This window comes from Bombina bombina, chromosome 6, assembly GCF_027579735.1.
Source record: "Bombina bombina isolate aBomBom1 chromosome 6, aBomBom1.pri, whole genome shotgun sequence".
Classification (NCBI taxonomy): Eukaryota; Metazoa; Chordata; class Amphibia; order Anura; family Bombinatoridae; genus Bombina; species Bombina bombina.
The window spans coordinates 364,539,417-364,564,654 of NC_069504.1; the positions used below are offsets into that span (position 1 = coordinate 364,539,417).

At 39.7% G+C, this 25,238-nt stretch overlaps 1 protein-coding gene across 1 annotated transcript; it reads left to right on the forward strand.

The window, feature by feature from the left end:
- Positions 1-19,268: 19,268 nt before the first annotated feature.
- LOC128662967 (uncharacterized) lies at positions 19,269-24,990 on the forward strand. The gene is made up of 2 exons (XM_053717046.1): positions 19,269-19,707; positions 21,924-24,990. Exon 2 carries the CDS (start codon positions 22,704-22,706, stop codon positions 23,883-23,885), a length of 1,182 nt encoding a protein of 393 aa, XP_053573021.1. The 5' UTR covers positions 19,269-19,707; positions 21,924-22,703; the 3' UTR covers positions 23,886-24,990.
- Positions 24,991-25,238: the final 248 nt, after the last annotated feature.

A 25,238-nucleotide genomic window follows, 5' to 3' on the forward strand; every position in this document is an offset into this window, starting at 1 on the left:
AAAATATTTATGTTTTCACCCATGGTCAGTTTCCATTATATCAAACTCCACAACACCCACCGCGGCTCCAGACAAAACAGCTCCATGTAACCCAGAAGTGTTTGAATATAAATATCCAAAGTGAGGCCACCGTAACCTGGACTGACGTTACTGCGACTAGACGTGAACACTTTCGGATGCCTTGCCATGCTGTGTACATGCTTTTTTACAAAGTAATAATAAATTTGGTGCTTTTGTATCTTTGCACGTTTTTGTAGTGCCTATTACTATCTATGACTTATGTCCATTATATCAAACCCCATCACATTAATCAAGAAACAATATTGCTCAAACCCCATTATGAACTACAAATATACTCAGATATAATAGATCTTAATATTTGTTCATGAGGCCGAATTATCAAATGTCTGTTGGACCTGATCCTACAGTGCGGATAAGGTCCGACAGACATCGCTAAATGCGTAGAGCAATACGCTCTCCGTATTCAGCATTGCATCAGCAGCTCACAAGAGCTGCTGGTGCAACGCCGCCCCCTGCAGATTTGCGGCCAATGGGCCGCCAGCAGGGAGGTGTCAATCAACCCAATCGAGTTCCGGTGATTCCTGTCCATCTGCTCAGAGCAGGCGGACAGGGTTATGGAGCAGTGGTCTTTAGACCGCTGCTTCATAACTGCTGTGTCTGGCGAGTCTGAAGACTCGCCAGAAACACGGCCCACAAGCTCCATACGAAACTTGATAAATGGGCCTCTAAGTGTTTGGATGTTTTAAAACTATGAAATAGTTCATTGCCCAGATGTCATGAATTGATATTATAATTTAAAAAATGCAATAAAACACCAGGTGGTCATCATTAACTTTAAATCAATTAGTAGCCATATTTTACAGGGAATTATTTTATATAAAGGGATGCAAGTAAAATAATAATAATGTAAGTGATGAGTCAATGCTAGAATATTAGGGGTCCGGGCTTTAGGAATTTGTCAAGCCCCTTTGTGACTATTTGCATTCCTGTAATGGGTCTTGAGATGAACTCCCATGTTCCTTGTTTGGATTTTCATTATATCCTACATTCTCTCCTTAAAGGGACATGAAACCCAAAAATGTTCTTTCATGATTCAGATACAGAATACAATTTTAAACAACTTTCCAATTTACTTCTATCATTTAATTTGCTTCTTTCTCTTGTTATCCTTTGCTGAAAGGTTTATTTAGGCAAGAGCAGAAGCAGCAGAGAACCTAGGTTCTAGCTGTTGATTGGTGTCTACATATATATTTTGATTGTGATTGGCTCACCAATGTGTTCAGTAAGAAACCATTAGTGCATTTCTGCTCCTTCAACAAATGATACCAAGAGAATGAAACACATTAGATAATAGATGTAAATTAGAAATTTGTTTAAAATTATATTCTCTATCTGAATCATGAAAGAAAAAAAATTGGGTTTCATGTCCCTTTGAGCAAACACATCTGTACTTTTTTTTTCTCTTTACTTACTCCACCAATACCCATTTCTCTCCTACATTTTCTCCCCTTCTGGTGTCAGCACTGTTGAGAAAAAAATCAATAACTAAAGGAGCAGCTTGTCTTATCCCCAAAACTGTTGCCGGTGCAGATCAATCACTCTTCACATGTTATTTATCTTTCAGAAAAGCAACAGCCTCCCAGCAATACAATGCAAGAACAGGCAAGTTTAGAACCATCCATAAAAAACAGCACACAATACTCAGTTACCGTATTTAACTAACTTTCCCAAGTCCACAACTACTGAATGAGTTAACAATCTACAGCAATATCTTGATAAGAAAAAGAAATGTATATGGAGTGATGGTAAAATAACCATATCAGTGTTCTTCACAGAAAATGTTGCCAGCCAAATGGCATTATGAAATAGCCGTGTGGGATTATGAAGCAGCCGGTGGCATTTTGAAGTAGACGGGTTGGAGCAGTATAATATTTTCTAATTTTATATAATTTTCAGTTATCTAAAGCACTAATGAATTGCATAATTTAACATAAATGTATGTAATGATAATCTGTGCAATATAAATTGAACATTTTTAATAATAGCTCATTTTAGCTCTATATTGGCTTAAATTTAAGCCCGGTGGTCAGTAAAGTCAGCAAACATTCGATAGGTCCGGCAGCCAAATGATAAACAGGTGCAAGCTAAAAGGAGCCACTGGCTAACTCCTTAATATCACAGTCCATTCAAAAAATAGCAGCACCTTGGTTTATAACATAGCTTTTATTGCAGAGACAAAATTGCAACGTTTCGGGGGGTCAGCCCCTTAATCATGCTTATAGTTACATCACATCCTGTATGACTTAAATAGCCGACTAACTATGTCCAAAGACACTCCCATTCACCTGTGCACACCTGAATGTAACACCACCTAGTGGCTATTATTATAACATACAAATAAACAAAAAGTAAAAGATAAATACATAGATAAAGTGACATAATGGAGCAGCGTTCCACTTTCAGCAAAAAATTCTAAATATGTTACCCTCCTGACATAGTAACAGAAGATACATTAATGTTACACAATACAGTTTATTACACCAATTCAGAGAAAAATAGATCAATAAATAATGAATTTATTTAATAAAATACTGACCAATCGATCTCTTTATTCATACCATTTGGTGACAATGTATCTCATTTAAAGATCCAGAATGCTTCTTTTTGCTTAAGTCTCAATTCTTTGTCCCCACCTCTCCGTGGTCTCTCAATATGGTCAATAATTTGGAAACGTAACTGACTAATTGTATGTCCTGCTTCTAAAAAATGACTAACAAGGGATGTTAACATTTTTCGTCTGATGTTACTTTTATGTTCTACGATCCTCTCTCTGATCATCCTAGTGGTCTCACCAACATAGCCCCGTCCACATGGACATTTAATAAGATATATAGCATATTTCAAATTAATATCCTCTTATATTAAATTTCTTCCCAGTGGGTAACATATTTTGAATTTTTTGCTGAAAGTGGAACGCTGCTCCATTAATAATAGCCACTTGGTGGTGTTACACTCAGGTGTGCACAGGTGAATAGGAGTGTCTTTGGACATAGTTAGTAGGCTATTTAAGTCATACAGGATGTGATGTAACTATATGCATGATTAAGGGGCTGACCCCCCGAAACGTTGCAATTTTGTCTCTGCAATAAAAGCTATTGCCTAGATTACGAGTCTTGCGTTAGCCTTAAAAAGCAGCGTTGAGGGCTCCCAACGCTGCTTTTTAACGCCCGCTGGTATTACGAGTCTGGCAGGTACAGGTGTACCGCTCACTTTTTTTCGGCTACTCGAGCATACCGCAAATCCCCTTACGTCACACCCATAAACTACCTATTAACCCCTAAACCGAGGCCCCCCCACATCGCAAACACTATAATAAAATTATTTAACCCCTAATCTGCTGACTGGACATCGCCGCCACTGTAATAAATCTATTTATTAACCCCTAAACCACCGCACTCCCGCCTCGCAAACACTAGTTACATTTTAATAACCCCTAATCTGCCATCCCTAACATCGCCGACACCTAACTACATTTATTAACCCCTAATCTGCCGCCCCCAACGTTGCCGCTACTATATTAAATGTATTAACCCCTAAACCTAAGTCTAAACCTAACCCTAACCCCCCTAACTTAAATATAATTTAAATACATCTAAATAAGTTATTCCTATTTAATCAGCCAATAGAATTGAAGTTCAATCCTATTGGCTGATTGCATCAGCCAATAGGATTTTTCCTACCTTAATTCCGATTGACTGATTTTTTTTATTTTGGGGGTGCTTTTTTATTTTATTAGGGGGATTAGATTAGGTGTAATTAGTTTAAAATATCTGTAATTTCTTTTTTATTTTCTGTAATTTAGTGTTTGTTGTTTTTCGTAATTTAGTTTATTTAATTTAATTGTAATTAATTGTAGGTATTTTATGTAATTAATTTAATGATAGTGTAGTGTTAGGTGTAATTGTAACTTAGGTTAGGGTTTATTTTACAGGTAAATTTGTACTTATTTTAGCTAGGTAGTTATTAAATAGTTAATAACTATTTAATAACTATTGTACCTAGTTAAAATAAATACAAAGTTGCCTGTAAAATAAAAATAAATCCTGAGATAGCTACAATATAACTATTAGTTATATTGTAGCTATCTTAGGGTTTATTTTACAGGTATATTTTACAGGTAAATATTTAGTTTTAAAAAGGAATTATTTATTTAGATGTATTTAAATTATATTTAAGTTAGGGGGTGTTAGGTTTAGGGTTAGACTTAGGTTTAGGGGTTAATAAATTTATTATAGTGGCGGCGACGTTGGCGGCGGCAGATTAGGGGTTAATAAATTTAATATAGTTGCGGTGACATTAGGGGGGGCAGATTAGGGGTTAATAAATATAATGTAGGGTTCGGCGATGTTGGGGGCAATAGATTAGGGGTTCATAGGTATAATGTAGGTGGCGGCGGTGTCCGGAGCGGCAGATTAGGGGTTAATAATATAATGCAGGTGTCGGCACTGTCGGGGCGGCAGATTAGGGGTTAATAAGTGTAAGATTAGGGGTGTTTAGACTCGGGGTTCATGTTAGGGTGTTAGGTGCAGACATAAAAAGTATTTCCCCATAGGAAACAATGGGGCTGCGTTAGGAGCTGAACGCTGCTTTTTTGCAGGTGTTAGTTTTTTTTTTAGCCAGCTCAGCCCCATTGTTTCCTATGGGGAAATCGTGCACGAGCACGTTACACCAGCTTACCACTGACTTTGTCACTTAAGCAGCGCTGGTATTGAGGTAAGATGTGGAGCTAAATTTTGCTCAACGCTCACTTTTCTGAGGCTAACACCGGCTTGCAGAAAACTCGTAATACCAGCGTTGTCTTAAGTGAGCGGTGAGAAAAAAAGGTTTGTTAGCATCGCACACCATTACCGACAAAAACTCGCAATCTAGCGGTATGTTATAAACCAAGGTGCTGCTATTTTTTGAATGGACTGGTCAGTAAAGTCAGCCAGATGGCGCACCCGCTAAAAAGGTCCTGAGGAGAACACTGCATATGCTGTCATAACCTTTTTTAAAGTAAAATTATTCCCTCTAAGTGAAGTCACATCCTGTGCAGGCTGCAGATGGCCTCTGTATAATGGAGCTGTATACAAACAACAAAGGTAATCCAGCACAGTTAACTTTCAGGGATTGTACGAGCTGTGTGGGTCACTGCGCAACCCACAAGTAATGCAAAAAAATAATGTCAGCCTCACCACTAATATTTGAAAGGTTTTATTTCATAAAAAGGAGCAGGTACAAAAAAGGACTACTTTTCTGGCCTTACATCCTTAGTCATGTCCCATCGTAGTCCTTTTTTGTACCTGACCCTTTTTATGGAATAACCTTTTGAAGATTAGAAGATTAGTGGTGCGGTTAACTGTTTTTTTTTATAATGCAGCTGTAGTGATTGACTGATGCCTTTAAGCATGTGTTGTGAAGCAATGGTATACCTGAGGCATTGCAAGAACCTAGCAAAATTATGTTAGCGTCCAGGACTGTTTCTTACTTGTGAATTTTGAATCTTTTATTATTTCCACTTCTGATGGACTATGTATACTCAAATCTACCTATGGTATGCATGTGACCCCGCCCACAAAACACCCATGGCCCCTGCCCACAAGTCTCCCTTGCTTCCCAGTCCAAGAATTAGGGCTGCCATAGGGGCAAAACTTACATTGGTGCAGCAGATGCAGTGGCACCAGGGCTCAAGTCCTGGGGGAGCATAGTATACAGCCTATACATAGGCAGACCCAACACTAACTTGTCCTGAAATCTGTGTCCCTCTTCTGCCTCTGCCCTACATCTGGCAACAGATATCTATCTATTCTCTCTCTCTCTCTCTCTCTCTCTCTCTCTCTCTCTCTCTCTCTCTGTATCTATCTATCTATCTATCTATCTATCTATCTATCTATCTATCTATCTATCTATCTATCTATCTATCTATCTATCTGTCTGTCTGTTCATCTACAATATCTATCTATCTATCTATCTATCTATCTATCTATCTATCTATCTATCTATCTATATATCTACAGTATCTCTCTATCTATCTATCTATCTATCTATCTATCTATCTATCACGTTCTGGGGAAGGCATAGAAGCCAGTCTATACATAGGTAGACCCAACATTAACTTGTCCTGAAATCCCTGTCCTTCTTCTGCCTTTGCCCTACATCTGGCAACAAATATCTATTATCTGTCTGTCTGTCCATCTGTCTTTCTATCTATCTCTCTGTCTGTCTGTCTGTCTAGCATCTATCTATGAGCCATAGTTCGAAAGATAGATTGATAGACAGATAATATATAATAAATATAATATGTATATTATTACCATTGCTTACTACTGAGATATATTTTCTATTTCACCAGGGGCCTCTGTTGAGTAGTAAACAGCAGTGCTCTGATCCTGTAGGTTATCACTTATTTCTTTCTGCTCCATATTTGTAATGCATAGGGGCCAATGAAGCTTTTTACAATTAAATAAAACTCATGGACTTTAAAAAAACGGACTTTGGCCTCTATTTAACAAAGTCTGGCGGACCTGATCCGCGCCAGACCTCGCTGAATACGGAGAGCAATACGCTCTCCGTATTCAGCATTGCACCAGCAGCTCACAAGAGCTGCTGGTGCAACGCTGCCCCTGCAGACTCGCGGCCAAGGGAGTTGTCAATCAACCCGATTGTACTCGATCGGGTTGAATTCCGGCAATGTCTGTCTGCTTGCTCAGAGCAGGCGGACAGGGTTATGGAGCAGCGGTCTTTGTGACGGCTGCTTCATAACTGCTGTTTCTGGCGAGCCTGCAGGCTCGCCAGAAACACGGGGCATTAAGCTCCATTTGGAGCTTGATAGATAGGCCCCATTGAGTTGTCCATCATGTTTGTGAAGATTTAAGATTTTACTGTATATCAAGTTAAAATACTGGATTGTCAGTTTGAATACTGTACTCCAGTAACCCTACCACAAAGGCCTCTGAAAGTTTTTGAGAGGTATGCAATCAGGATCATAGAAGATACAGGTGTGAAAAGACGCTAAAGAACAAGTCAAATGCTGTAGTATAACAGTTAAAGTAAAACAGAAAATGGTATATGCACTTATGTATTATATATTAAGTATTATGTGCTCATCAATTACTTTTGGATTCTTTTTTCTCCTTTTTATTTGAGGCAATCAAAACCAGAGAGAAAAAGGACTACCTCTGTGTAATATTTACAATAAAAAATATATTTTACACACACACATATATATATATATATATATATATATATATATATTATTTTTTTTCACACTGGAAAGAAGGTTATTGATCCCCAATTTATTTAAAACATCAGTAAGATCAACTCTCAAGCTCTACTTGTTTCAACATAAAAACATCTTCCTCGGTAGAAGTTGTTTGATCTGTAAGCTGTTTTCTAAATGAGACCTTAGGTGTACTCTTTGCGTTACTCCCTGGAATTTAATATTTATTATGGTACAGAATAGCAGTGGAGACACATTAATTATTATTTATTAAAGCTACTAAACTGGTAATTGTTTAATAAAATAAATATTTGTACTATTTTTATTTTTTTCTGGATGAAGTTTAATCCCCTTGCAGTCTCACACAGAGGAAACAGGCAGATAAGATATGACACAATTTTCTTTAGTTTCTATATTCTTAGAATACTTTATGCAATAACTATAATTATTTATGCCTTGTACAATCTTATTTATCCAGTTGTCTGCGTGGTAGAGCACCTTTAACAGTTGTATTATTTTTTGCACCAGATAAGGATCTGCTGGTGTATCATAGGCAAGTCACTCAACTTCAATTTTAAAGGGACATGCCACCCACATTTTTTCTTTTATGATTTAGAAAGAGAATGCAATTTTAAACATCTTTCTAATTTACTTATATTATCCAATTTGTTTTATTCTCTTTGATGAAAAGCATATCTAGATATGCTCACTAGCTGCTGATTGGTTGCTGCACATAGAAGCCTCGTGTGATTGGCTCACCATGTGCATTGCTTTTTCTTCAACTAAGGATATTTAAAAAATGAAGCAAAATAAATAATGGAAGTAAATTGTAATGTTGTTTAAATTTCTATTCTCTATCTGAATCATGAAAGAAAGATTTTGGGTTTAGTGGCCCTTTAAGGTCTATGATGGAAAACAAATATTTTTCACTTGAATTATAGGTTCAGTATCTCTTTCTCTAGTCACCTCATAATATGTAATTTTATATGTATTGGATTAAAAAAACAACTGATGAAAGCTGCAGCCAATAAAAATCTTGAAAATTGGTTGGCCCAACTAATTACCATTTAGGGAATGGTGGGAAAAAATATGATAAGTATTACTAGGCACACCCATACACAGAACATCGTCCCTGCTGACCAACCATTGCTGTAGTAAAACCATGCTTTTAGAATATGCATTAAGTAATTTCAGAAAGTTTTATTTCCTGCTATGATTAGAAGTTTGAAAAGATCAACATTAGATCAAAGTGTCCGTTTGACCTGCAGTCTGGCTGACAGCTGCTGTGATGGAATTAGAGGGCATTGGGGGAAGGTGAGAGGGAATAAAATGACAGAGGAACAGGCTGCATCAAACTCTTGTGACAGTTGTTGTCATCCCTGGATGCTATGTTATTTTGTCACCTTCGATTCAGTGGCAGAGAGAAAAAAGTATAAGTTGCGGTCTACCCTAACAGCTAAGCTTAACAGTTTCTCTGCAACAACGTACTGTATGTGTGGTCAGGGTCGGCTCCAAGGGGGGGCATTGGGGGGCAATGCCCACCCAAATGGAATGCTGTGCCCCCTCAAAAAATATTGATATGATCATACACTTTAAAAATAATAAATAAAATAATCAATTGTTATGTAATGCTGCATGCTGGAGGCGGAGTTAGCTGCCAAACTGTGAGGTCGCATCATGCATCTGCAAGGAGCTCCGTGTCTTAACCTCTTATTTGGAAGTTAATTTGAGACTTTTCGGACTTTTCTTTAACCCTATTGATTTTACCTAACTATCGTGAGTTACTCATTTTCTTAAACAATAGACCATGATAAGAATATGATTGTATCATATAATTATAAGTCTATAAATGGCTACCGGCTTCTATCAATGGCTCAAAATTGCACTGTGATTTTAGGATTATGATACAATCATATTCTTATAGGTTCACAGTACATAGGTTGTATTAAGTAGCCTGATATCCGTTAGTTATTGTGAAACAGGTATAGCTAAATCTAATCTACAAAATTACCAGTACCTGAAAACCTAATATCCTCACTGCTATTGCAAACAAAGGGGTTAATTGTATTGGGAGGTTTGGGGTGCATGGCTGTTTAGGGGACATGATTGAGATTTGAGTTTAAGGGTTTTGGATCATGGTGATTAAGGGGTGAATTGTTTTTAATGAGCTATTGCACTGGGGGTCTCAAGTTTAATGGCTCTGTTTTAGTGCACTGCATAGGATTTAGACTTCATTCTTTTACCTAGTGATTTAGCACATATTCTCCAAATGTTAATAATGGAGGATAAGCCAGCCAGAAGCTACACTTTGCTGCAGAATATGTAGGTCTGCTCTTATTTTGACTCTCATACATGCTTTGTAAATATGTGCCACCTCGTGAAAAAAAATACCCCCCCCCCATTTCATTCATTCTGGAGCCGACCCTGTGTGTGGTTCCTTATAAACTGAGATATACTAGATCAAGCATTCCTATCTAGATAAATATGTAGCCTTTTCTGTTTGCTTGCTATAAGGAGAATGTGGAAGATTTGTCAAAAGGCACGTTCTCCTTTGTATTAACATGATGTTTTCACTGTTGACAATGATTATGAATTTTCACATTCTAATAGCGTATGTTTTTATTCAGGTTTTTACCTGTTATAAACATTCCACTTTTAAAGGTACATTGACCTACATTTACAGATGTTACATATATAGGGCTAGATTACAAGCAGCGCACTAACTAAGAATATCATAAGTTGCACCAAACACAACATAAATACAGTAAAATAAACAGTCATATATATATATATTAATAAATCATTTTTATAATGGCTCAAAAGTATATGATATATACATTTGACTGAATGATTGGTTGTAAGATAGATGTGGCTCCATTAATGACAATGTAGCTGAACTTGCAGATGTGACAAGAGTTTGGTACAAATCTTTCTGAATCCAGCAATTTTACAGTTGCGACAATTTTAAAAAAGATTAAAAAAAATTCACAAACTTGGAATCTAGGCCATTAAACTAAAATATAATCCCAGTTAAATATTTAATTCCTGAAATAATAACCTAGATTCAATAAAGCTTGTTTGTAAAACGAATATTTCACTGAATAAAAATGCTGCAATTTGACTATTTGAAAATCACTGAATTCAAAGAAATTAATAACTGGGCCTCATCAGAGCAGCAAGTTGTAAGATCAGCTTTGATGAAATCCAATATTCTATTTCACAACCGTTAGCTTTCCACCACATAAGACAACTTCTCCTTTTAATGATACCGGCATTACAAAAATGATTTAAAATCTTTACAAAACAAATAAAAAAAATTTTTTTGTCTATAACCAACAGTCTACTCTAACATATGCACAAATACTCACGTTTGCAAGATATCATGGATTGTGTCATTTAACAAAACTAAAGATGCTAATGGTAGGAACGCTCACTGATTGGCTAGAATAGAGAGGTTAAGTGAGCATTAATGAATCAACCCGAAAATCAACCCGAAATTAACCGCAAATCTGCAGGGGGCAGCATTGCACCAGCAGTTCACAAGAACTGCCGAGAACGTATGCTGTCGGCTTTTGTCGATGTGCAGCGGACATGATCCGCTATATCAGATCATGTCCACTCACACCATAATAAATATGCCCCAATAGGTTTATTCCCAGGTATATCCTACGTCCCTACAGGCAAGTTTGTACGCAGCGTCAGATTTCTTAAATACAAGTAGTGCTACCCAGGTAATTTGTTATGAGGTTATATAAAAGATACTATGAGCAGAAGAAAATAATCTGCCAGCATCCACTAAACAGGAGGAAACACCTTTCTGTTGACTTTAGTCAGATGCAGAAATGCTTCAGAATACAGCAGAGTAGATGTCTACTTCATCTGACAGAGACTTCAGTGTACTTCACACAGCCCAATACAGCAGATACTTGATACAAACAGGGACAATAGTGACAGCTTCTTCTGTAGTGTTACCCTAGCAATGCATATGGTACAACCTGTTTCATTGCAATGCCCAAGAATGGCTTTTGCTACACTTGGCACAAGCAGGTTGGGACTAGGGATAGGCAACTTTTTTTTGCAACATTCGAAAAACAACTTTAAACACATTTGTTCATTTCTTATTTCGAATGTTTGTACAACATTCTAACATTAGTTTAATGTAATCATATTTATAATTCTATCTTTAAAAGTAATATTCAAAATTATGCAATATTCAAAATATTAAAATTTACATTTATATATTTGTATCTATTATGTATCAATTTACTAAATTCCCTGCCACATGAACTATTGAACTTCTGAATAGTATTTGCTAAATCAAATGTTATATTAGAAATTTCAAATGTGGATATTTAATCTAATTATGAACATTCAAAAATGAAGGTAACATTCGAAAACTGGAAAAAAATTTAAATTACCGAATATTAGTTGATTTTCATTCTTATCAACATTCGATTGTCTACCAAGCGAATTGCACTTTCATTTTTAAACAACTTTCCACTTTACTTTTATCTATTGGTATTCTTTGTTGAAAGCTAAGCCTACGTAGGCTCATATGCTAATTTCTAAGCCCTTGAAGGCCGCCTCTTAAAACAGTCTTTCACAGCTAGTTGCGCTAGTTCATGTGTGCCATATAGATTACATTGTGCTCACTCCCATGTAGTTATTTATCAGGCATAACTGATTGGCTAAAATGCAAGTCTGTCCAAAAAACTGAAATAAGGGGGCAGTCTGCCAAGGCTTAGATACACAGTAATCACAGAGGTAAAATGTATATTAATATAACTGTAACAAGTCACTATTTGGATCCGCACTCCAGGGACATCCCCAGTATAAACAAAGACTGCTTAAATGCAGAGAGTAGGTGCTGAAACCTTCAAGGACCCCCCTCCAAGGTCCGGAGCAAATATAATGTAGATAAGAAAAGAAGGTAGCACACTGATGAAAGGAAACACCTTAATTGGAGCAACGTTTTGAGGCTACTTGCCCCTTTCTCAAGCTTACATACACTGAGTTGTGAACACAACTTTATTCACAAGGCAATTAGAGAAGGACCAATCCCCAGGCTGACAGTGGGCAAATATACTGTATATAATGACATCACACAAATACTTGTAATTGATTTTTAACCCAATGGAGACTGAAAAGGGGGGATTGGACCCTCAAATAAATTTAAAAACAATAAATAATACAGAACCAGAGGCATACACTAAAATATCTCAATGTATAGAGCAAACAAATCAAATTAATGGTAACAAATCAAACTCCCTATTGAGGTCTTTAGGTATCATGGTATCTAATAGCCAGATCTATTTGGATTCTTTGTATAACAAATCCCTCATTCTGTCTCCTCCTCTTGGCTTTTTACTGACATGATCAATAACCATAAATCTTAACCGATTGGCTTGATGGCCCTTTTCCAAAAAGTGGGAGGGGACAGGAAGATGGGATTGTTTCTCATTACCAATCTTGAATTTGTGCCGGCAAAAGCAGTCCTTAACCTTCTGAGTGGTCTCGTCTATATATAGCAGGCCACATGGGCACTTGAGCGCATACACTACATATGTAGAATTACATATAAAAAACCCTGGGATTTTAAATTTTTTACCTGTGTGGGGATGCGATATCTCTCCTCCCTTGATCATACTATTACATTGGGCACATCCAATGCATGGGAATGTCCCATTCTTAGGGGTACCAAAAAACTTTTGTTGGCCACCCTTAGTAGTAACGTTTCTATAGGCATGCACCAATTTTTTGCCAATTGTGTTGCCTTTGCGATAAGCATCTCTAGGCAATTGTTCAAATTCCTGTATGTCAGGGCAAGCTTCCTTCACCACAAACCAGTTTTTCTTGATAATATGAAATGTATTGTTGCTCATAGAGTTATATGTACTAACAAATGAGATCCTATTTGGATAATCTCCTGTTTTAATGTAAGTGTCACTAGTAGGATTCATCTGAATATTCTTAAGTTCATGTGGGCTATACCCTCTCTTGATGAATTTCTCCACCATTTGACCTGACCTTTCCTGACGTTTCTCTGAGTCACTGACAATTCTATTGACTCATATGAGCTGGGATTTGGGAACACTCATAAATACCCTAGGAGGGTGAAAAATAGATCTATGTAGTAAAGTGTTGCGATCAGTAGGTTTAGTGTACAAATGAGTGTGCAATCTGTCTTCAGTTTTGTAAACCATAGTGTCAAGGAACTCAATGTTAGTCATACTTGCTTTAATACTGAATTTCAGAAATGGGACTTCTCTTTCTATCTCATTTTTTAATTGATTGAGTTCCTCCGGTGTGCTCCGCCACAGGATAAACAGGTCATCTATGTAGCGGACCCACCCTAAACAGAATCGCTGAAAAAGACAATGAGTGTATACATATTTCTCCTCAACCCAATTCATAGTAAGGCATGCACATGATGTGGCCACATTCGACCCCATCGCCGCCCCCTTTTTTTGTAAATAGAACTGGTTGTCATATATGAAGTAATTGTTTGTAAGAACCATCTCAAGCAATCTAACCAAGAAATCACATTGTATATCACTATACAGGCCGCAACACCATAGGGGATGACAGTGTACAGAGATGTCACGTCCCAACTAGACAACAGAACATCTTTCAAATCTACATATTGTTTAATTTTACAAATAAAATCTGATATATCTTGACATAGGATCTGCCAGTAGTGACTAAAGGTGATAGGATTTTATCCAAGAATTGGGCTGTTGGGCTTAACACTGAGCCTATACCTGCCACTATAGGGCGGCCAGGGTGGTCAATTAGGCTCTTGTGAATTTTTGGCATCACATAAAAAACTGGAGTGATAGGGTTCTTAATTAACAAAAATTAAGCTAGTTTCTGACTAATGATCTCATAGCGTAAACCCCTATCAATTTCTTTCTTAAGTAATTTTACAATGTTACATAAAGGGTTACTGTCCAGTTTCTTGTAAACAGTAGTGTCTTCCAACTGTCTCAAGACCTCAGTTGTATATTTTGCGGAGTCCAGAATTACCAGGGCTCCGCACTTGTCAGCCGGCTTGATAGTTATGTCACTGTCACCTTGGATAGATTTAAGAGCTTCAAACTCTTTTTTAGTGAGATTGTGATGTGTCTTTGTTTATGTTTGTCAGTCATGGTTTTAAACTCGGCTTCTATTGTTTTGATATATGTCTCCACAGCCGGATTGTCACCTGATGGATTAAAGGTACTCTTATTACGTAATACTAGATTGCTAATGTCAAACATGTTAGTATTAGAGTCTTGTGGGACATGTATTATAGGCCTGTCAGGATTGTTAAAAAAGGCCTTTAACCTGAGTAACCTGAAGAAATGAGTCAGGTCTACCATCAGGGCAAAAGGATCAGGCTCCTCAGTGGGGCAAAACGATAACCCCTTATTTAACACTGTGATCTCATCATTTGTAAGTGTCCTAGAAGACAGATTAACTATATTTACCTCCTCCTTCATTGTTAATTCGCTCTTGCTCATGTATCCACTCCTCTGCCCGCCTCCACCTCACCTTGTATGGCGCTGCTTGCAGGAACGGGGCCGATACCTGCCCCTAAAAAAGAAGAAGGTGTGGAGATGGTCATACTATTTGGCTCCATCGCTGAACCCTCTGATCCAGATGATGATCCAGTATTGGATCCAGCATTTCGCCGTGTGTAGAAATTCGGTCTCCTGGCAAAAGTATTGCCTGTTCTTCTCCTGCCACGATTCCACCTGTAAACACTTTCGGTGGCGTAGTCCTGTTCGTCGCGCCTGAACTTCCGGCGCTTTCTCTTCAACTTCCTATTTGAACACGTCAGTGACTCCTTTGATGTCGGTAACTGCCTTTTCATATTCTTCTTCTCCGGTTGTTTCCCGGAGTTTATTCTGTTGAGTAGTTATCGCTGGTCCCAAAGTGTTTAGCTCCATGTTTGAAAATTCAATGTTTAATGTCATGATATCCATAGAGCTTTTGTTAAGTATCTGCTGATATTTAGTGCAGAATTCAGGATTGTCCGCAAAGAAGGTGGGCTAGAGTAGTGAGCACATATCCCTTGGAATCCGTCGTACCCTATAATACTCAGCTAGGGTTGAAGAGTGGAGTTGTAGATTAATCTGTTGTTTGACCAATTTCTCAAGTTCTTGTTTTTGTATGTCCGAGGAAGTCTAACTTTCACACTTCAGGTTCTGCACAGCTGAGTAACCCTTCCGGTTCCGTTCCTTTCCTGTTCAATGACCTGGAGGCACCAGTGAGTTGGGCATTAATCATATACGGCGGCTACTTACCTCATATTGATTGAGGTTCCTAGAAGTAAGTGTGCGGTGATAGGGGAATCGTACCCCATAATATTCTGTATACCATACCATCTATATATGTTATATTCCACTATAGAAGGAAGGCGCAGACACACAGTCTTTTGTTCATATCTTTTTATTTGGTGAAGTTTTGCAGGGAGTCTTCACTCACCTTTTGGTCTTGCTGCCTTCTTTTGGATACATTATATCGTGTGGACTCTTGGACATTTTATATATAATTTTTATATTATTGTCATATTTTTATATTTTTCCCAATAATATTGTTTATATTTTTCAAACATTTTGTAGTCACATTATATATATAATAATATTTATACTATTATATTATTTATGCTATTATATTATATATGTGGATTATTTGCTTTTCATTTACACTTGTATTATAGCTTATGATTGTGATTTTCTTTTGTGATTCACATTTGTGTATTTTATTCTCTAGTATCATATTTGATATATTTTTTATGATACACTACATGGGTACAATAGGATAGCGCAGCAGTCTTTTTCTGTTTACTACACTCTCTATTGATAGAGTTTTAATAAATATATTCTTTTGTCTTAAATATAGCTATTATGACTGACTTTGAATATGGAGCTTATTTTGATCCAACCACCAAAATAAGAAATCTGTCTTTTACAGATGAGCAACTAACTCCAGAGGGTAATTTGGCCATAACAGATCCTAAAAAACTCTTTCAAAAGTTAGAAAAATTAAGTAAAAAAAGTTATTAAATTGGTATGATAGCAATAACTTAGAGAGATACATTAAGTATCAAATCATACCTAAAGGTCTCAGGATGAAGAAAACCCCTATTTTTGAGGATTCTGAAATAGAACTGCTCATGGAATGGGACACAGCTTTAGAGACCTGTTCATTGACCTTTATTAATATTTTATTTAAATATCGAAATAAGAAAGAAGAAACCTTAACAGAACAGATTAGGGACATAAGGGAGAAACTCAACATGTTTAAGGGGGATGTTTATTACAAAGAATTGGATGCTAATAACAAACGTAAAATTAATACGTTTGTCTCAGACGCATCGACCTCAAGAACGAAAGGCAGGACAGGGTTAGGATGAGGGTTAGGATGAGCCAGAACTGGAGCGGCAGCAAAGGCAGTCTTAAGACTATGAAAGGCCTCAATGGCAGTAGGTGACCAATGGAGTGGATCATTCTCTTTACGGGTCATGTCTGTGATAGGTTTGACCAAAGAAGAAAAGTTTTTAATAAACTTTCTATAGTAATTGGCGAACCCCAAAATACGTTGAATAGACCGAAGACCAACTGGGCGAGGCCACTGCAGAACTGCAGATAACTTGTCAGGATACATGGAGAACCCTGCAACGGAGATAACATAACCTAGGAAGGTTACTTGAGTCTGATGGAACTCACATTTCTCAAGTTTACAAAACACGCCATTCTCACGTAGTCTCTGAAGAACCCATGTAACATCAGAACGATGAGCCTCAAGTGTGGTTGAGTGTATGAGGATGTCGTCTAAGTACACCACAGCACACTGTTGCAACATATCTCATAGGACATCATTAATAAATTCCTGAAAAACAGCAGGAGCATTACATAGGCCAAAGGGCATTACAAGATACTCATAATGCCCGCTCCTGGTGTTAAATGCTGTTTTCCATTCGTGACCCTCCTTAATCAAACGAGATTGTACGCTCCTCTCAAATCAAGTTTAGTAAAGACCATAGCTCCCTTGAGGCGGTCAAAGAGTTCCGTAATAAGCGGAATACGGTAAGCATTCTTAATGGTAAGACGATTAAGACCCCTATAATCGATACATGGTCTTAGCTCGCCACCCTTTTTCTTCACAAAGAAGAAGCCAGCCCCTGCAGGAGAGCACGATTTGCGGATGATCCCCCGCGACAGAGCATCAGCAACATACTCCTCCATAGCACAATTCTCTGCAACAGACAGAGGGTACACCCGGCCCCGAGGAGGTATGGCTCCGGGTTGCAGGTCTATGGCACAATCGTAAGACCGGTGAGGAGGCAACGTACCGGCACGCACCTTGTCAAACACGTCTCAGAACTCTTGGTACTTCTCTGGCAATTGAGATACCGAAGAAGTGCACAAGACTTTAACTGGTTTCCGAAGACAAGTGGAAATACATTGCGGGGACCACAACAAAATTTCGGACCTGCGCCAGTCGAGACTGGGATTGTGCTTTTGGAGCCAGGGATAACCCAGAACAACTGGGGGAAATGCGGAGAGTTTATCACCTGGAATTGGAGGGTTTCAAAATGGAGAGCCCCAACAGCCATGGACAACGGAGCAGTTTCGTGAGTAACGAGTGCGGGCTGAAGGGGCCTGCCATCAATGGCCTCAATGTGGGCGGAACGGACCAAGGCAAAACAGGAATGGAGTGCTTTGATACAAAAGCACTGTCAATGAAATAGCCAGCAGCACCGGAGTCAACAAGAGCCTGAGTGACTACGGAGGAGTCCACCCAGGAAAGGACAACCGTGACCAAAGATTTCTCCTTAAGCGGTTCCGGGGACAAGGATAAGCCACCCAAGGTCTGCCCCCGACAGGACCTTAGGTGTGAGCGTTTCCCGGACGTGTAGGACAAGACTTCAAAAGGTGGCCCTGTAACCCACAATGGCAGAGCCCCTCCCTCCTCCTAAAGGCCCTCTCCGCCACGGAGAGACGTGTGAATCCCAACTGCATCGGCTCAGCAGTACCTAGGGACTCGGGACCAGGAGGCAAGGGAGGAGAGGGAGGCATGGGTGGGAACAAACACGTAGGAGACAATGGAACAGGAGGCTTCAGCAAGCGCTCCTTGAAAGAGGGCCTCTCTCTGAGTCTGATGTCAATTAGGATCAAAAAAGACACCAATGCCTCAAGATCTTCTGGTAAATCTCTGGCAGCAACTTCATCTTTAATCGCATTAGAGAGCCCATTAAAGAAGGCGACAACAAGGGCTTCCTTGTTCCAACCTGCCTCTGCTGCAAGCGTACGGAACACAATAGCATACTGAGCAACAGATCTTGTACCTTGCTGAATGGACATGAGTCATTTAGCGGCAGAGGAGGAGCGAGCCGGAACATCAAATACCCTTCGAAAGGAGGCCACAAATTCAGGGTAATTTGAAATCACAGGTTTATTAGTCTCCCACAAGGGATTAGCCCAGGCAAGAGCTGTATCAGAGAGTAACGAGATGAGAAATCCCACCTTAGCTCTGTCAGAGGGAAACGCCTGAGGTAACATCTCAAAGTAAATGCCCACCTGGTTCAAAAACCCTCTGCACTGAATAGGATCGCCTCCATATCGCTGAGGTAGAGGTGCAGAACCGGACATGCATCTGGTAGGCAAAGGTGCAGCAGCGGAAACAGTAGAAGCCATAACATGCGGGACACTTTGGTCCAAATGTGTAGTGCGAGTCAGCAGGGTTTGCAGGGCTAGTGCAAATTGATCCAAGCGGTGATTGTCAGGTAATATTACCTATTCGTTCAGTCCACATCACCTATGTTATGTACTTATGATGTTCTTATTTCGCACCATTTGTAATTTTGCTAAAACATTATATTCTGTCTTTTTTTCTTGTCTCACAAACTATGTCCTCTGATAATTCCCCTTTCTCTACTACAACGTTCTGCTAAATATACATATTGCATACATTATTCTCTGTAACCACAAGTTCATTTCTTTTCACCCTCCTCCAACACGCTGTCTCATGCATAGCTTATCTATATTTTGCTCTAACCACAAACGTCCATTTCCTTTTACCCTCCTCCAATACATATCATCTTGTGCTATGTTATGCCATATTATGCTGCATACCAAATAGGGTCATGAAAAGGGTCATGGGGCCATAAGGTGATTTGTTTAGCCAATGGTAATTTGTTACGTTTAGGATGCATACGTGCACCCAGGGCTATTTAAACAAGGTTTATGACCCAGAATAAATGAGCATTTGCTAATGACAACCTGCCTGGTGTGTTATTTTGGTAATTGTTCCTGGAATTCCGAAGATCCTTGTTTTTCCAAGACTCAGCATTGCAAACTTGTTGTTCCCTGGGAAGAAATCCTCGTTGTGCCCAACAATCTGGGGTCAGAAGTGGGGTGTGTCTCAGTGCTCCCAAAGGGGTAAGTAATTTTGTCTATAAATTGTGACTTAATTTTTACCCTGTTGGGGGCCTATTAAAGCCCACCTAATTATATAGGGGATTAGTCTTGTGGTAGACCCTGGGGTGGGTAAATTGTCTATGGGAGACCTCCGGAGTTAAAGTTAAGGTATAATTTGGCCCTCTGAAGTCTCGGTTAAAACCAGTATCTTATTGCTTGCTATTTGTGTTATATGCTGCTTGCCATTTGTGTTATATGTTGTTTGCTATTCATGTGATATGTTTTTCTTGTCTCATTGTTGCTATACTATTATAAGTACATAGACGCAGGTGTAAGACGCCCCATTCACATACGTGGATGATAGCAAAGTGACACCTGTATGTAATGTTCACTATCGCTTACTATTTTAACTACTGTGTTATTTGTGCTGTATATATTGTACTCTTTATTGCTATTCTATTATAAGGACATAGAGACACACTAGGTAAAACCTGTGTCCTATATTCACTATCGCATACCATTTTTTGTTGTATATGTATTGTATATTTTATTGCTTCTACTCTATTATAAGGACATAAGTACTTGGATGCAAGACGCCCCATTAACCGTGTTGAAGGGAAACCTAATGATACGTGGATAGATGATAGCCAGTGGCATTTAAGTCCTGTGTCTACCATCGCATGAGCTAGTGGAGACAACGTGTAACTTTAAGGTGTCACATTCGTCCTATCTAGCAGTTTTGTCGAATACAGTTAACCCTGTATGGTACAGCTGTTGTTAGTGATTGCCAGTGACATAGTTGCAACTTGCCTCCAGTAGACGCTAAATCCTTTTGATTGTGTGTGTGTCAAATAATATTATTGGCCAGGGATCATGGGGACTAGTCAAAGTAAACAGCATATTTCGGGAGAAACATGTAAAGAATATGTGGCCAGGCAGGAAGATATAGGGTGGGCTATGGTGGACCCTTTCGTGGATAATGTGGTGGGCTGGACAGAGTCAATAGACCCCAGCACTGCATTTCCAAGGGATGGTGACAATTGTAAATTTCATAAGGACATGCTAAAGGGTTTATGTTTTGGGGATGAGAAAGCATTTAATTGGTATACAGGGGATCCCAATTGGGACATGCGGTACATGAGCGCAGCAGCCCAATACTGGTTAAAATATTGTGACGGATATAAATCCACCAGCAATAAGAAACACAAAATAGACAAATCTAAACCCCCAATCTATCGCCCCCCCCCCACAATTTACCCGAAACACGTCCCAAATACTATGCCCACTGCCCCCCCCCCCTCATTAGCCCCGCCACCATCATATATGGTATTATATCCCAGTATTACTCCTCCCAGAAACACGAATTAAACCCCCAAGGGTTTTATTCGAAAGAGGGGAAAGGTGGGACAATCATTGGTATTCCTGAAGCCAGTGCACCCATTTTTATTTCAAAAAGCCCACGGTGTCAGTCACCTGAGCATCCACAACACTCTAGCGTTAATCAAACCTTACTTCTGCATACAAACCCTACAGTTACATGTACAATCTTACATTGACCGTTGCATCACTTGTCTTCAAACCAAACACAACAACAAACCCACAAAACATGACCACCTAACACCACCATCTGCACCCTTCACTCACCTGCAGATAGACTTCACACACATCCCTAAAACAGGAACCAAACAGTTCTTCCTATTGGTCATAGTTGACCAATTTTCTGGCTGACCTGAGGCCGTCCCCAGTACTAGGGAAGACACAAAAACAGTAGTGAAACACCTTTGCACTGACGTCATTCCCCGATTTGGCTGCCCCCTGCAGATTAACTCAGACAATGGTCCTGCCTTTGTTAGCAGGTATTGCAGGAATTGGTATCTCACCTACAGATAAAATGGAAGTTCCACATACCATACCACCCCCAGAGTTCAGGGGTGGTAGAAAGAATGAACCGGACCATTAAGGAAAAACTCCTTAAGGCCACGGGAGGGAACTGGGTCAAATGGCAGGATCATTTACCTGCAATATTAGCTGAGGTACGGATGTTCCCAAGCAAATCCACTCAGTTGTCCCCTTTTGAGATTTTAATGGGTCGACTGTTCCCCACCCCCTGGGCCAGGACCCCACACATAGTCACTGGTGATTTAGACTTAATTAGAGAACGATATGTACATGAACTGATCTCTGTTTTGAATGGCAACTATGGTGATGTGGCTTCTCGTTTTCCTCTTCCCTCACAGGAACCAACCCACAGCTTCAAGGTCGGAGACACAGTGTGCATCAGACAGCTGAATAAAGCAAAGAAAGGAGGATTTCCATACGGCCCACCCACCGAAGTTGTGGCCATCACCCGTACTGCCATCCTCACAGCCCAGGAGCCCATCTGGATCCATGCATCTAGGGTAAAGCTCTGTCCAAAGAGGGGTGAAGCTGGCTGTCTAGTCCCTTCTGAAACATCTATACCGCCCGTCCAGAACGATCCAGGACAACAGTTGTGCCTAAAGAGGGGTGAAGTGGTCACAAAGTCCCTTCTGTAACACCTATATCATCCTCAGCTGCCAGTCCAAAGAGGGGTGAAGTTGGTTGCATAGTCCCTTCTGTAACATCTATATCCACAGCACATATCCGCAACACCATGATCACTATTCAGGGTTCTCCCTGCCTGGTGTATCTCTTCCTCCTCTCCTCGGTGCTCTTGGTTGCAGTACCTGCTATTATGAGACGCCGGATGAATAGCATATTATTGCCCCTGCTTGTAACTACCTCACCCCTCCCCCTGACTCACCCCCGGAACAAAACACAACCAAGAACTTAACAACCCCGCCAGCACCACCCATTCCAGCTCTCTGTAGGACCCGGAGATCATCCCCTGTTAAGATGACCACGTACCTTACCACGACAGCCTCACAAGTGGCCATTACACAAACCACAACACAACCTTTCCGTATGACTTTTTGGTATAATTCCTCCAATACTCATGTCGCCACATTTACATTTGACTTTTGTGACGTTATTGATTCATGCCCCCTGTGTCATGTCAATGTCACCTATATGAACACATTCCAACCAGGTCTATCTATATTTGTGTGGAGGATGGCTATTGGGGAAAGAACTGTAAACATTGGGGGTCGGTGGGGTGGAATACGGGCCCAGGCCCTAGGTGGGGATACAAGCCCAAAAGCGCATTAGACAGGAAGGATAAAAATGGCAAATCCTTAATTGATAGGATGACTCTCTTTAAGTCTGGGTCCTGCCTTAGTTCTGGCCGCTCTGGCTTTAGTATGAGACTAACCTTTACCATTGAAAACCCCAGTCCAAATGATAGTGGCTCTTATATTCTCTCCGTATGGGTAAGTGGTGGTGTAGGCCCCTCCCAGGGTAGATTTCATATCAAAGATATGGTTAATTCATCTGAATGGGGCAAAATTGCCTCTGCACTTAACGACAAAACCCCAACTGAATCCCAGTCCCAATCACAAACTATGGTTGCTATGGCTGATCCCTCACCAAGGGTTACTATGGCTACCGAAACAGGTTATTCAGATATTAATTTATGGTTAGAATGGATGGCATTCGCAGCCAAACAATATAATAAATCCAACTGTTATGTCTGTGATAAGGCCCGCCCCCACTTAGGTACTGTCCCCCTTAACATCCCCAGTAGCGCTGAGTCCTGTTTTCTCAGCCTTTATACTAATACCTTTGTTAATCAGTCAGCCTGTACCACCTGGAAAGAGAAATACCCCACCCTTACTAAAACCCCACACCCTGGTGAGGGCATTACTATATATTCTGGTAACTACACTTGCTATAGGGGCAAAGGTGAGGGTAGATTCCTAGGTAACTTCACATCTAATTACTGCTCTAAGTATAGTAATCTCACCACCCAAAATCACACTCAGTCCTTAGGTGACATATATTGGATTTGCGGGGATATGAAAATCTGCGCTAGGTTAGAGGGACAGTGGTCTGGGGAATGTGCTCTAGCAAAAGTTATTATGCCTCTCCATATTTTAGGTGGAAATAACACATACACACACGCTCACCCCACCTCCTCTCACCGTACACGGCGAGAGGCTATCCCAGGTAGTTTTGACCCCCATATATACATAGACGCCATAGGGGTCCCAAGGGGGTCCCAGATGAATTTAAGGCCCGTGACCAGGTCAAAGCTGGATTTGAATCCATCTTCCCCATCATAACTGCTAATAAAAATGTAGACTGGATCAATTATATATTTTATAATCAACAGCGTTTTGTTAATTACACCAGAGATGCCCTTAAAGGTATTGCTGAACAACTTGGCCCAACCTCTTACATGACATTCCAAAACCGCATGGCTCTAGACATGCTCTTAGCAGAGAAAGGAGGGGTTTGTAAAGTCATTGACGCCCAAACTGGTGGGTCCTGCTGTACGTTTATCCCTGATAACACAGGACCCACAGGAAAGGTCACGCTTGCTATTAAAAAATTTGAAGAATTATCCAGTGAATTAAAGAAAAACTCTGGCATTGATAACCCCTGGGATAAATTCTTCACTGGTTTAGGTCTGTTAGATTGGCTAAAAAATATTGGTACCATTATTGTTTTTATTGCCCTCTTTATCCTTTTCTGTTATTGTGGTTTTAAAATATTTGTTTCATGCATTGCTAAATGTACTGCAAAGCCTGCTGCTTCTAATCCCCATTGTCCACAATACCTGTACGTTCACCCTTCCACACATGCCTCTGCCCCATACCCCCATGTCCCACTCCATCCAAGATGTCAGTGCCAAGGTAGTCATTGTTATGACTAAAGAGGGGAATTGTCAGGTAATATTACCTATTCGTTCAGTCCACATCACCTATGTTATGTACTTATGATGTTCTTATTTCGCACCATTTGTAATTTTGCTAAAACATTATATTCTGTCTTTTTTTCTTGTCTCACAAACTATGTCCTCTGATACTTCCCCTTTCTCTACTACAACGCTCTGCTAAATATACATATTGCATACATTATTCTCTGTAACCACAAGTTCATTTCCTTTTCACCCTCCTCCAACACACTGTCTCATGCAGAGCTAATCTATATTTTGCTCTAACCACAAACGTCCATTTCCTTTTACCCTCCTCCAATACATATCATCTTGTGCTATGTTATGCCATATTATGCTGCATACCAAATAGGGTCATGAATAGGGTCATGGGGCCATAAGGTGATTTGTTTAGCCAATGGTAATTTGTTTCGTATAGGATGCATACGTGCACCCAGGGCTATTTAAACAAGGTTTATGACTCAGAATAAATGAGCATTTGCTAATGACAACCTGCCTGGTGTGTTATTTTGGTAATTGTTCCTGGAATTCCGAAGATCCTTGTTTTTCCAAGACTCAGCATTGCAAACTTGTTGTTCCCTGGGAAGAAATCCTCGTAGTGCCCAACAGTGATCCTGTACATCCATCCTGGAAATGATGGCAGGTAAAGGTTGATAATTAGCAGCATCAGGATTCATGGCCTTTGCATAATGTCAGGGTGCCAGGAATCAGACTGAGATGAGAAGTGCAGAAATAATCA